The sequence below is a fragment of the Narcine bancroftii genome, chromosome 6, assembly GCF_036971445.1.
Source record: "Narcine bancroftii isolate sNarBan1 chromosome 6, sNarBan1.hap1, whole genome shotgun sequence".
Classification (NCBI taxonomy): domain Eukaryota; kingdom Metazoa; phylum Chordata; class Chondrichthyes; order Torpediniformes; family Narcinidae; genus Narcine; species Narcine bancroftii.
The window spans coordinates 49,016,070-49,030,094 of record NC_091474.1 but is presented as its reverse complement, the minus strand read 5'-3'; the positions used below and the strand labels follow the sequence as shown (position 1 = coordinate 49,030,094).

The following is a 14,025-nucleotide window of genomic DNA, read 5'->3' as shown; positions in this document are numbered from 1 at the left end:
TGAGGATCTTGGGCTCATCTCCCAACAACCTCAAAGAACCCTCCTGTTCACACGTGCTGTGCAATCCTACAAGACCCACAAATCTATAATGTACACAGCAATCTAACTCATTGGAAAGCATTGGCACAACATTGAGCAGGTTCAATCTTTGCCCAGATCAGATTGTTTCAACAAATGCCTTTCTTCTATCTTGCCACTGATAGTAATTTGCTGAAGTTACAGTAGTAGATTGGAAGGAAGCTTCTCCCAGAAATTTCCCCTCATATCAATTTAAATTCTATGCTTTGATTATGTGTGTGTTGAATGGCAGCCTTAATCCAGCATCTTCCCTTCCTTTTCAGCGTCCCTTCCAAGGATCAGCTCCCTCCAGTTTCAATGTCTACCAGACACAAGACAATGAAGCAGACAGAAGAACTACACAAGCAGAACTGATTTGCGATTTTATTAGCCTGTGTGCGACTGCTACATAATGACTCACATTCAAGATATTTCATCAATAAAATTGCCAAGGAATGGTCCATTGTGTGGAAGGGTTTTCCCACAGATACACTGGGTTGGAGATAAAATAATTAAGTCACTTGCTCAAACTGTAAGAGTTCACTGCATAACATGACAAAAGCACAAACAGAAGCCTCATACTAACAAGTTCTGGTAAAAAGCTCCTACACTGTAATAATTTCACTATAACAAAACACCAGACATCAAGATTAAGCTAGAACACTGGTGCTTTCAACAAGTCAATTACATAATTGCATGTCACTATAGTAACGTCCATTACAGACCAATCAACTGTTACGATCATTTGGGTAGAGCGTACTCCAGCAAATCAGTTACATGTGAAGACTAGTATTTTTGCCATTAGAATACATCACATCTATAAGTTAATAAATCTGAGCTACTGTTTAAATACATCACCAGCATGCACAATATTGATGCATAATAATATTACACTTGGTAAGACAGCATAATAGGCAAGTGCATCTCTTTTTAAAAAAAAACAAATAAGCTGCTTGAAGATCAATTCCCATTATTTTTCTTTTATGAAATCTGCCCTTGATTCAGCCTGACCCAAAAAAAATCCTATGCTTTCAGTAACATGGAGGGGTCAAAATACTAACAAGTTTAATTTCTGGTCTAAAATGTCACCGAATCAAAAAAAGGCACAAGTCCTTCCAAAACTAGAGCAACATATCTACAAGCAGTTTTAAACTAGGCCCTGATGCTGGTAGATCCAATTTTTGTTTTCACATCCAGTTATTATTTAAATCTAGAAAATATTCTTTGCAAGTCATCATTTATTTCAGGATGAGTGTGTTACAATCAATTTCTAATTTAGGGAGATGGGAGCCCAGGAACACGTCAATAGCTTTATAAATTAGGTGTTTTTTTTTTAAATAGGCAAACTGAAATAAATAAAATATTTTATACTGTATTTTGTTAATACTTGAGTTTTTCCAAAAGAATGGAAGTTACTGAAACCACATGAGTATTTTTTGTGCAGACCTCATCATTCAAGTTTTACTTCTGTCTAGCTTTACGTTAAATGAAACAACTCCACTTATTTAACTACAGAACAGTCCAAATGCCAGTGTGTGGCTCCCATTCCGAATCAGCACAGCCAAGTCTGACTTTCCACTAGTGGTGTTTTGGCAAATGTCGAAGAGGCGTCAACAGGGCGGAGAGTGAGGGGAGGAGGTAACCAGAAGCTCTCCCTCCCCCACCCCAAGTGGAAAAAAAAGACTGCGGTCGCAGCTGCAGCAGCCAGTTTCCCTCTCCCTCCCCAAGGCTTAATTGTTCCCTTCCCCGCCTTCGTCGTCCTGCTGGTCGCTTGTCCAGAGCGTCAGATTGTCGCGAAGAAGCTGCATGATGAGGGTGGAGTCCTTGTAGGAGTCTTCGTTGAGGGTGTCGAGCTCGGCAATGGCATCATCAAAGGCGGTCTTGGCCAAGTGGCAGGCCTGCTCAGGAGCATTCTGGATCTCATAATAGAACACCGAGTAGTTGAGGGCAAGGCCCAATCGAATAGGGTGTGTGGGCTGCATGTGTTCCTTGCTGATCTCATGGGCCTCCCCATACGCCTTCTCCGAGGACTCCACCACTGTGGCGCGCTTCTCACCGGATGCCACCTCGGCAAGATAGCGGTAATAGTCTCCCTTCATCTTCAAGTAGAAGACCTTGCTCTCGTACTGTGTGTCACTGCAGTTTTTGATGAGGTAATTGTCTAAGAGGTGGAGCACATCTTGGCACACAGATTCCAGCTCCTTTTCGATCTTCTCTCTGTAAGCTCGCACCATCTCAATCTTCTTCTCGTTGCCGTCTGCAGAGGTCTTTTGCTCAATGCTGCTGATCACTCTCCAAGATGAGCGTCTCGCCCCTACCACATTTTTGTAAGCAACAGAGAGAAGATTCCTTTCTTCGTTGGAAAGGGCTTCGTTCAGTTCTGTTACCTGTTAATGAAGATACAGAGTCTCAGGTTAGCAGGAAGTAAACAAGCAAAATCCCTAACTCCACTTTTCCAACAGCTGATCATAAAAATCAAAATCCAGGTCTGCGGATGTTGGACATCCGAAAAGCCTGCTGGGAACACTCAGCATGTCAGGCAGCATTTCTAGAACGAGTTAATGTTTCAGATCAAAGGTCGGAGAGAAAGAAAACAAGCCTTGTGCAAATTTAATTCTGTTTTTCTCTCCCTGAGCAAAGCTCATCTTTTATCAAAATATCATCTTATATTTTTCTTATTCTCTGCCACAGTCCCCTATGAATCTGATGATTTCTGGCCTCACCCTATCAAGAGGTATTACCTTGATCTCATCTATCCTTCCTTTTTTTCTCTGCTAATTGGTTTTCTTTCTCTAGTCTAATGAAAGCTATTGGATCTGATCTGTTAATTTTCTCTTTCCAGATATTACTTGATCTGCTGTAGAAACAGAAACCATTTATTGTTATGTAATAAAACAGAAATGCAACATTACACAAAATTGTCTTTTGTCTGTCATAAGGCAGACAGACAAAGATTTAACATTAGCCTTGTCCAGCTAGTTAGAGAAAGAGAAGCAAAAGAGCCCCACCCAGAGTCACTGAGGGCATCCAACCTTTTTTTTTTAAAAAGGTAGACAACATAGGTATCAGAGGTCAACAAGGATAATATTATTTTACAGCTACAAATTAAAATGGGTCTGGTATTCATTACCCAGAACAGCTGTGGATATGAAGTTAATAATTCTTATTGTTTAAAACCTTGAAATCAAACCGGGGGAAGCAGAAACTACATCGCATTGGGCTGAACGGAATAACTATCAAGGAGATGCCCTCGGGACAGTGACTGAGAGATTCCCTTTCACATAATAGAGCCAATTCAATCCACTGGGCAAGCTGGGTGCATGCATAATATTATAATTTTTACCAGCTGAGCATGAAGAGGAAATAACACCTTAGGGCAAACAATTTTACTGCTGACTACATAGTACATGATGCAAATTCTTCTTAATGCTGTACTACTGCTGGTTCACCAGACAAAGAAAAATGCACCCCCCCACCACAAAAACCAATGCAAAATTGGTCAGAATGACAACTACACATCCAATTAGCATTCAAACCCTCACATACGTGCAGAAACGGTGCCTGGTCCTGTCCATGTGTAAGAACAATGAACAACAATCCTAATCCACACTATCACTATATTAATCCTCTAATTTTGAAATATTATCTCCAAATTCTACAGTCATAAAACCTCACATTATCATCCATCCTAAAATTCTTACAACTTTTCTTTCTTGTAAAACTTGATATCCAACTCCCAGAGTTGGACCTTGGAGAGAAAGTGGGGTTCAAAGGTTTTTTTTAAATAAAAATTCTTGCAAGTCTAGGAGAAAGTGAAACAATTCTAGAAAGGAATTACTAGCATTGGAATAAGGAGAAAGGTGCCCAAGGAGAGAACGCACACAAAAAAATCTTAAAATTACTCTCCTGTTTTTCAAAGATGGAACATAAGTAAGAATGCAATGCAGGAGAAACTCAGCAGGTCAGTGTCCTTTATATAGCAAAGATAAAAATACATAAACAACATTTCAGGCTTGAGCCCTTCATCAAGGTAGGGTAGTTCTTTGCTCAAGTTACAGCAAAACTGAGAAAGGATGGCTGAGACCCAGGCCCACAATGAATTATGGCGGCGCTGCCAGAGCCACTGCTGCTGGTGTGGACCCACAGGGAGCAGAGGTGCAGCACTCCTGCAGGGCCTAGCCACCTGGTCGACTGCTGTCAGCTCCACACTAGCTTTGAATGGCTCATCAACAGAGCCAATGGTGGTTGCAACTGAAATCCACCTGTGTTAATCTTCTTCCTTAAAATGAAAATGGTTAGATAAAATTTGTGGTGTTCAAATCTGTTGGGCATCAAGGCTCCAGACAATCCATATTATTATTTTTTCTTTTCTATACTTTATATAGTATATGTATATAAAGAATTTGTTTAAATACATATGGTATTCTTTGCGAGGGGGAGGAGGGTTGGGAGAGGGAGGGAAGGGGTAGGTTATAATTGTCTTAACAAATGGAAATTTCATTAATTGAAACAATTTAATTGTATAACAGTTTATTAGTTATATGCATGGAAACATTTAAAATATTTAAAAAACCCCTCGACTGAGGGTCTGCACCCAAGGGAGCGGTGCCTATTAATCAGCCACAAACATGAGAGCTGCAGACTCCTCGTGGACTGGAGGCACCAGAGGACAGGAAGATCACGCCACATCTGATAAGGAGAAATGGAGGAGACGACCCACGGAGATAGTGACCATGGCAGCGGACCAGTGAGGGGTCTCTGCAGCTGAGGGACCAGTGTATGCGGCGGGCTGCTGGAGACTCAAGGTGAGGCCGTGGAAGCTGTGGGCAGCTGGAGTGCTGTCGGGATACTCAGGTTGGGCTACAGGTTGCTGGAGTCTGGCTCAACCCGGCTAGAGGGGTACCAGGTATCAGAACCAGAATCGAGGAGGTGCCAAGGGCGCTGAGGGATTCCTGGCTATAATCAGAGGTTCAGATCGCCGATGGTTTGGACTCAACTATTTGGCTGCAGAGGCTATGGAAGTGCTGGAGATGAATCTACGAACACACGGTGACTTGGGGGGGGCATTTGCTTCTCTCTGACCGACTGGAAGACCTGCTTATGCAATTCTTGTCAGCAGCTAATCTGTCTGCTTTGCAGCACGCAAAAAAGTTTTGTTAGATGACAGTTTTATTTCTATGATAATAAACTGAATCTTGAAGACAATAATGGACTACACAAAGTGGCACATCTCAAGTGCAGGAAAGTAAATAGAATTATGTTGTAGAGAGTCAGAGAGGGATCATTCAGAAATTGTCGATGTATTCAGGGTTGAAAGATCAAGATTTTCAGCATCGAATAGTCTGATTGCAAACAAAGAATCTGCCATTTTCTTTCTATTAGGCTAAGTAGACGTTTGTCTGCATCAGTCATCCATCTGTGACACTGGCTCAGCATTTTTTTTCCTCTTTTCTTTTTTCCTTCTGCAAGTGGAGGACAGGTCCAGCCCAATGTGTTGGGCACGTAAGATGGAATTGTAGTGTAGAAACAGTTCCCTCAACCATCATGCTAGTTTAAACTAATTCCATTTGTATTTATGTGGTCTAGATCCCTCCATCCCTTGCCAATTCATGAGCTTGACTGAATGCCTTTTAAATGTTACCATTGCTTCATATCCCCTCTCCCAGTGGTATGTTCCAGGCACCAACCACTCAAAATACGCATCCTCTTGCTCTATATTTTGCAAGTCATACATTCTTTTGTCAATGCACTCAGTTTCTATCTGGTGCTATTTGCTCATTAATGAGACAACTGGATTGCAGTTTACCTCAAGTGTCACTGATGTTATCCACCCTGCGTCATCTCCATGTAGCATAGAATGTTCCTTTCATAGGCCCTTTTATAATACAATTTAGCGAATTGTAAAGACAGGTTTCCTTTGCCTTTAAAACTCTCCACTTACCTGCAATAAAAGGTCCAAAGGTGAATTGGCAGGTCCAACACGATCCAGGATCCATCTGCCAAGGGTGGATAGTGTCTGAGTTGGAGCAAAGTCACTCCACCTCCTGCATAAAAAGGATTGCCGCCAAAAGGGGAGGGCTGATGATGTCGCAATAACATCATCAGCCCACAACCCAAAAGCGCAAATTTTAAAGTTCCCAATCAGTGAAAAAGGAGATTATGATGCACAGAAGATCTGCCTGAGTTCTAAGACTGCTCAAACAGATCTCTACTAGTGCCCGTACCTGCTCCTCAGTTGTCATTGTTGTGTATAGGGCGCTTTCACTTCCTGGCACGCATGTTCCACGTCACTGTCAGGTGGCACTACACACCCCACCTCCTTCACCTTGGAAGCTGGCTCGGGAATCTCCTCTGCGTAATTCGATCACACTATCCGCCTTTTCCATCCTCTGCATAAAAGGTAAATTTGCCTTTTTATCGTAATGTGAGCAGGGGATAATGCAGCTTTTGTACATAAAAATCCTTTATTTCAGATCAAGGGTGGTTGACCTGAGCATCAATTCAGATTTCCTGACCTGATGAATATTGCTATTAGTTTTTGGTTTTGTTCTAACAAGTTCTTTATCCACTTTACCAACTAATTGCTTAACAAAGTACAAAGTTTAAAATGAGCTAAGTATTTGCAATGCTGCTGCTCTAAGTTTTCATCCAGGCATTACACAAAATAGATGAACTTAGTTTGAAACTCAAAAATAATCCAGAAAAATAGTGAAACTTGTATATCTGTAAATGTCTAAATGTCAAAAATGCTGTTTAATTTCAAAGAGACACACTAAGTTGAAGACTAATACTGATAGATCTTTGAATTAATCCTTGATTAGTGTAGATAGAGTGTTACCAGTCTCCCCACAGATACTGAAGAACAGTTACAATTCTGATTATCTGAAATCTAATTCTCAAAAAAAATTAAGATTTCAGATAAATAAGGATATCATTTTTTAAAATCAGAAAACCTCATTTATCAGAAATTTTTGTGGAACTGAAGTGACCACACAGGTTGGAAAAAACATTCACTCAACATCAAATTAAAATGGCGATTGTCCTCGGTTCAGGTAATCCCTCCCCTCTTTTCTTCTTTACTTTCCCATCTTGACTTTTTTCTTCAACTCTCCCTTTCAAACATTGATACAAGTGATTTGCTACTGGGCTGTTTTTTTTAAATGACCAGTTACCCAAAAAACATTTATCTGACAATAGGCCCAGTCCCAATCATTTCAGATAATCTGAGTTGTACTCTATGTGCCAATGTTAGCCTAGAGCATCACAACCAAGAGTGTAAAACTTTAGACAGAGCTATCGGGCAGAGAAACAGGTCCATCAATCCACGGAGTCAATGCCCATTTACAGTGTCCTCGTATACTGTTTTCACCAATGCTACACTGATTCTATTTTATTCTCCTTAAATTCTCATCAACTTCTCTCAGCTCCTGCAATTCCACAGGGGGGGGGGGGGGGGGGGCAATTTCACATGCCCAATTAAACTATCATCTTAAAGGAATTTGGGACTTGGGATGAAGTCTACACAGTGCCAAGGAAAAATGCAAACTCAATACCGATGGATCAAGCACTGAACCCAGGTTGCTGGAGCTGAGGCAGCAGCCCAAAATGTCTTGTGCCTACAGGTCAGTGATTTTGGAGCAACTTCCAGGTATAAGAGCACATCTTCAGATCTTTCCCTCAGCCCCAAACATTTGCACCAAATTATCTGTAAGAATGTGTGGCATCTAATAATAAAAAAAAATCACAATGAATTTAATTTCAAGAAGGAGGATAATCTGGTGAAGTGGATCACAGACACTAGTGAAATCACATTGATTCACAGTGGTTTGTCCTGCACAATGTCCAAAGTAAGGAAGACAGAGCATCAGGAACAGCAGCAGAATGAGGTGTTGGACCCACAGACACCTGCTGCCATTTAGAAAGAAAACTAGCAAAGGAAGCACTCAAATCCACTTATGCACACCATCCCACAGCCTGCACCAAGTTCCCTAGAAGCTGCAACACATGGATCAGGTGGTGAAAACAGCATTGAGAATGTGTGCCTTCATCAATCATGGCTATGAGTTCAGGATAGGGAGACATGTTACAGCTGTGTCGTGTGTCTCTGGCAATTTGCCTCTGGCAAATTGTGCAGAATTCTGGTTACCCAGATATCAGAACACATTTGTAGTTTGTCATCTACATCAATGATCTGGATGATTATGTGATAAATTGGATCAGCAAGTTTGCAGATGACACCAAGATTGGCAGCGTTGTGGACAGTGAAGAAGGTTTTCAAAGCTTGCAGAGGGATCTGGACCAGCTGGAAAAATGGACTGAAAAATGGCAGATGGAATTTAATGCAGACAAGTGTGAGGTATCGCTTTTGGAAGGACAAACCAAGTAAGGACATATACAGTAGGGCACTGAGGAGTGGTAGAATAGAGGGATCTGGAAATAAATACAAAGTTCTCTGAAAGTAGTGTCACAGGTGGTTGTAAATAGAACTTTTGGCATATTGGCCTTCATAAATCAAGTATTGAGTATAGGAGTTGGGATGTTATGGAATGTTGAACAAGACATGGTGAGAGCAAATATGGAGTATTGTGTGCGGTTTTGGTCACCTAACTAGAGGAAAGATAAGATTTACGAGGATGTTGCCCGGACTTCAGGAACCGAGTTACAGGGAAAGGTTAAACAGGTTAACACTATTCCTGGAGCATATATTTGGTAGAGATATTTAAAATTATGAGGGGGATAGACAGACTAAATGTAGGTAGGTTCCCCCCCCCCACCCACTGAGGGTAGGCGAGATACAAACCAGCAGACATGGATCAAGGATGAACAAGGAAAAGTTTCAGGGGAACATGAGGGGTAACAACTTCAGAATGGTGGGAATGTGGAATGAGCAGCCAGCTGAAGTGGTGAGTGCAGGCTCGATTTTAGCATTTAAGAAGAATTTAGACAGGTACGTGGATGGGAGAGGGCTGTGGACTAGGTGCAGGTCAGTGGGACTAGGCAGAAAGATGGCCTTCTAGTCTGTGCTGAACCAAAGGGCCTGTTTCTGTACTGTAATGTTCTATGGATTCATGTGTATGATGCCACTTGAAAAATATTAGCAAGAACATTTAATAATTTCTCAATAAGTTGGGTCAGAGTGTGAGATTCTAGGACCAGTGTATTGGAATTGACAAAAAACTCTTCTCCAAAACACAATGGTAGACTGACTTACTATTAAGTGATTTCTAATTGATATAAATAACATTTTAAGCTTTCTCACATAACAGAGTGGTTGGGAGGAGATGCAAATGTGCTTAGATAGTGCTGCCCTTGATCAGGTTTAAAGCCAATTATTTTCTTTTGAAGTGCAGTCACCCCTCTAGTTGGATAAACTCTGAAGCTACAGGGACTGAGTTGTTAGCCTTGTGGCTCAGATTGAAGAACACAGACTGCATGCTGCTGTGGCACAGGGTGGGGGGTGCTGTAGTCTGGTTTACATTCAGTTTTGAAAAATGCAGCCCAATAAATTATTGCATTTGCAATACAGGTGTCTAACCCTTTATCCAGGATCAGACACCTGCCATTGTTCAGAATCTTCTGGATTTCAGAATCATGTTGATTTTGGTCCCTTTAAGCCCACCCGCTAGAGTAACGCTGCCTTCTCTTCCTCCCCCCCCCCCCCCCCCACCACCCGCCCACATTGTGCTGCCATCTCTCCCTGCCAGAGTTGTTCTGCTATGTTTCCTCCCACTACTGCTGTTACCAGCAATAGGGGAACTGTTCCCTTCTTTGTTCCCCTGCACAGGCACTGGTACAGTAGTTTCAGCTGTGTGGGGGATTATGGGGAGCAATGACTGCCATTGAGCTACCACCGTGTTGACTGAAAGTGCTGCCACGCTGGACGACGTCAGTATATGGCGATTCGGAGGCGCTTAAAAGTAGTGGAACAACACAGAATATTCCAACATGAATTGAGCTGGATGGGTAGAGTACTTAGAATACCACTAATTAGCAACGTGGAACGCAACAGGATAGAGAGTCGAACAAGGATCGCGTGAGATAGTTTTGCTCCAAACTCCATCTTTGATGAGCTAATGTCCTCTACCAAAAGAATGCTGGTTTTTTGAATTCCAGATAAGAGGTTAGGCACCTGCATTTAATTGTAGTTAAATTAAGCCGCTTTTCAGAACTGAACAAAACAGAAAAACCCTTGGGGTGGGGGGGGGGGGGGGTACTCCATTGACCATTATTTCAACCTAACAGACAGGTGGTTTGATATTTGATGCTGTTAGAAAAATCTTTAATCTATGCAGTTTAAACGTGCTGTTTCCTACTGTGAGCAATGCCATGGACAAAGGCTTGTTAATTAACCTCTTCTGCAGGTCTAACTTGGTCACTACAGAAAGGCATGTCCCTCTAAATCCCACCACTCCCATCAGCTCAAAACAACAGATAAATACTGAAAAGATTCATACATTGAACAGATGAAGGATGCTTCTTGCCTCTAATTGTGGAGTTATTTAATGTGGTCAGCCAATGCTGTGATGTAACAAGGGGCCACAGGCTCCAGTCTGGCAGCAATCTTGGTTCAATCCCTAACTACAAGATTAGCCAGGAGCCAAAAAGATACGCAGATACCAGACCTGCATTTAAATAGAATTTTTCACAAGCCTCCAGTAACCCAAAGTGGTTTAGATTAAATGAAGTGCCTCTGAAGTGTGGTCATTGGTGTTAAATAGGAATTACAGAAACTCCCATGCACAAGGGATCAAATCATCAGTTCTAATGTTGATCATAGGGTACCTATTGGGTGGGAAGCACACAACTTCTCTACTAGTTGAAATAGACGTGGGAGATGCTTTGCTGAGAGCATAAACCAGCCATTTGAATGTCTCCTTGAAAATATGGTTCAACACTCCCTCAGTGCACACAGGAAACACCATTGCTCAAGTTCTTGGAAGCAGAATTAATCCCAAAATTTAAGTGGCTTGAGCATCTGTGCCTTAAATAAATTCAGATTCTGCAGGAGAATAAACTATTGTTTAATAATTAGAAATTACCTGATGCAGAGCAGAAGACATCCAGTATGATTATGCATGACAAATTGCAGCCAGTATACACCTTACATTACTGTTGTGCCTTGATTTTTTTTCCAGGCATCAACCCTTGAAACAACTTTCTTTGGTTTTTCAGCCACATGTTAGAGGGCAAGCACCTCTTACTTTATCCCTTTGTGCCCTGTGCTAAGGAGGGTATACATCGACCTCCATAGATCAAGTGGATTAATCTGCTGGCCGCTGGCTGGAAGCCATTGCTATCATGGAGGGTCCATCGACACAACACGACAAAAATGTGAAGCTGCGGCGGCACACGTAATGGTGGCGGCAAACTGGCCCCACGTGTCCTGTCCAGTCAGCAGGGTAGCCACAGCAAAGATGGTGTCACAGGTCCTTCTCTTCCAGTAGAGACAGGAAGTGTATGTGCTTACATCAGCGTGACGCCAGTTCCAATACAGGCTCCAGATGCAGCGCAAGTTTCAAAGTAAATCAATCAGTCTTTTTGCTGCGCTCGCACTCAAACCACGACAAAGCAAGCTTTAAAAGTTGAAAGGTGATAGAAATGGCCAGGAAAACCAACAACTATGATGCTGTAAGAAAATTTGATGAGCATGAGAAGTTGGTAAGAGATTGGAGGAAGAAAGATTTTTTTTAAAGTAGCAAAAAGGCAATGTTCTTTGAAAAAAGGAATCAATGTCCAGAGTTGGAAAAATCACATTGCAGAATGGGTACATGAACAGAGGCAAGATTGTAACAGTCACCCAAAATAAAATAAGAACATTTGCACTGCAAGTGGGCCAAATCGCACCCCAGACCCGAGTGATGATTTTCAGGCTATAGTAGCCTGGTGCAATCATTTCATGAAGAGGACAAATTTGGTATTACTCCAAAAAACAAAAATTGCACAGAAACTACCAAAAGATCTTGTAAGTTTTCGCCAGTTTATTACAAGTAACCGGTAGAAACACCAGTTTGCATTGGCAAATATCAGAAACATGAACAAAACTCCCATGAATTTCCATATGATAGGCAACAGAACAGTGGAATGGAAAGGGAGTTAAAACAGTGCAAAACAGAAGGACAGGCCATGAAAGGCCAGGCTTACTGTGGTGTTATTGTGCATAGCCAACAGGACAAAGTTAAGATCCATGGTAATCTTCAAATGCAAAATTAAACAGAAAATGAAATTCCCTGCAGTATTTTTGTACATTTTTATGAAAAAGGATGGATGGATGAAAATGGTGTAAAACTATAGATAGACAATGTATGGAACAGGCAGCCAGGCAGTTTGCTGGTCTAGGATATGTTTTGCAGCCAATTAACTGAGAACACAAAGTAGATTAGCACTTCATAAATACTTACATGGTGGTTATCCCGGGTGGTTTGACGTCTGCTTGAAGACATTCAAAGACCACGTGTGCAAGGAATGGAATACATGGATGTTGAGTACGGAAAAGTTTACAAAAGGCTACATCACTTGTAACTTCATGCTCAAGGCATGGGACAAAGTTATAATAGACTATTAAAATAATTTTTAAAACGCAGTACCTCGTGCAATTGATGGCACAGAAGATGATTTATCGTGGGACACTGATGGCGAAGCTGAAATAACCTATTTAGATAGAAACTGGGAATCATATGATGGCTGTTTAAACAGTGAATATGGATGTGCTTGCAGCCATCTTTGCTTCAAAGACAGTTGAGTGATTTTGAAGGGCTCGAAATGTATTGTTTTCACTGACAGCAATTTTGAAGGGTGCCAATTGTTTTGTTTTCATTTAAAAACTCAATTAAAATCTGTCGCAGTTGTTCTTTTGTTTTTCAAGGGTCAACTTATACGCTGGATCAACACAGAATGGATTTTCAGCTGAATTCAAGGTCTCAAAAGTATATCTGGCAAACAAGTCGACCCCCACTTGAGAGATTTTTTGGGTTTCATGACTCAAGTTGTACACTGTACCCTATTATGGAGTGTGCATATTCCAGTTTAATTAGAATTAGAGTTCGAGGGTACATCAACCTCTTGCATTTTATATTAATCAGAATTGATGGGCAGTAGAGGGAGAGAGGGTCGGAATCTATCTGATTAATATACAAGGTGTACATCGGCTTTCAGCATTGTCTGCAAAGGGTTTGTACGTGCTCTGCATGGGCTTTCTCCAATGGCTCCAGTTTCCTCTACTTAGACTTCATGGGCATAATTGGGTGGCATGGGCTTGTGGGCTGGAAGGGCCTATTAAAAATCTTTAAATGCAGGGAAATTGTGAAAAATCCATAGTGGTGATAAGCATCTAAATACAGATTGAGATAGCAATAATAAGGGGCAAAAAAAAAGGAGTGGAGTGCTTAAAACTTTTCTGTAGCCCCTTCTGGGCCATAAAGGAAGGCAGCATTGCTCAAAGTTTCCTGGAAACAAGTAGCCCCACCAATAGAGGTGAAACATCTCAGAGACAAATCAGAAAATTTAATATTTAGAATGGCTATGGAAATGAATGTCCATCATTCTGAGGTTTAAAAAAAATAGTTGGAGAAGGGCCAGATTCATTGGGTTGAGAATATATATGGTATAGACAAGTTGTAACTGGTGCATTTATGGGTTTACCTGACAAGGCAGCTTTTAAAATAGGAAGATTTCATCCGTGGTCTAGTTCATTCCCTTGAAGAATTTAAGTACAGCTCCGTGGTTGACTCCAAAATATAAACTAGACAAGATAAAGGGGTCCAAAAAAAAAACAAAAACCTTGTTCCAAATAAAAATAAAAAATGGTGAACCTACTGGAGCTGCTGTACAGCAGTGATGCTGCAGTCCGTGAGGTGGGGACCAGAGACGCAGCGCTGTTCCACAGGGTTCTACCACCAACAGCTCTATACAGGCTGTTAAAGGAGCAACATTTTTTAAAAATCCTCAACCAAAGGGCCTGGAGCCAATATG

At 41.4% G+C, this 14,025-nt stretch overlaps 1 protein-coding gene across 3 annotated transcripts in view; it reads right to left on the bottom strand.

Moving 5' to 3' along the window:
- Positions 1-423: 423 nt before the first annotated feature.
- The window catches only part of LOC138736070 (14-3-3 protein gamma-B), a 60,662-nt gene continuing 47,060 nt past the window's right edge, over positions 424-14,025 (bottom strand). For 2 of the 3 annotated variants that reach the window (XM_069884947.1, XM_069884946.1), the window contains 2 exons: positions 6,282-6,446; positions 424-2,444 (listed from right to left, as the gene is read on the bottom strand). In XM_069884947.1, the coding sequence (XP_069741048.1) occupies positions 1,788-2,444; positions 6,282-6,299 (675 nt within the window). In that variant the 5' untranslated portion in view covers positions 6,300-6,446 and the 3' untranslated portion in view covers positions 424-1,787. The remainder of the gene's footprint in view (positions 2,445-6,281; positions 6,447-14,025) is intronic. The other variant, XM_069884945.1, reaches the window with a different exon arrangement.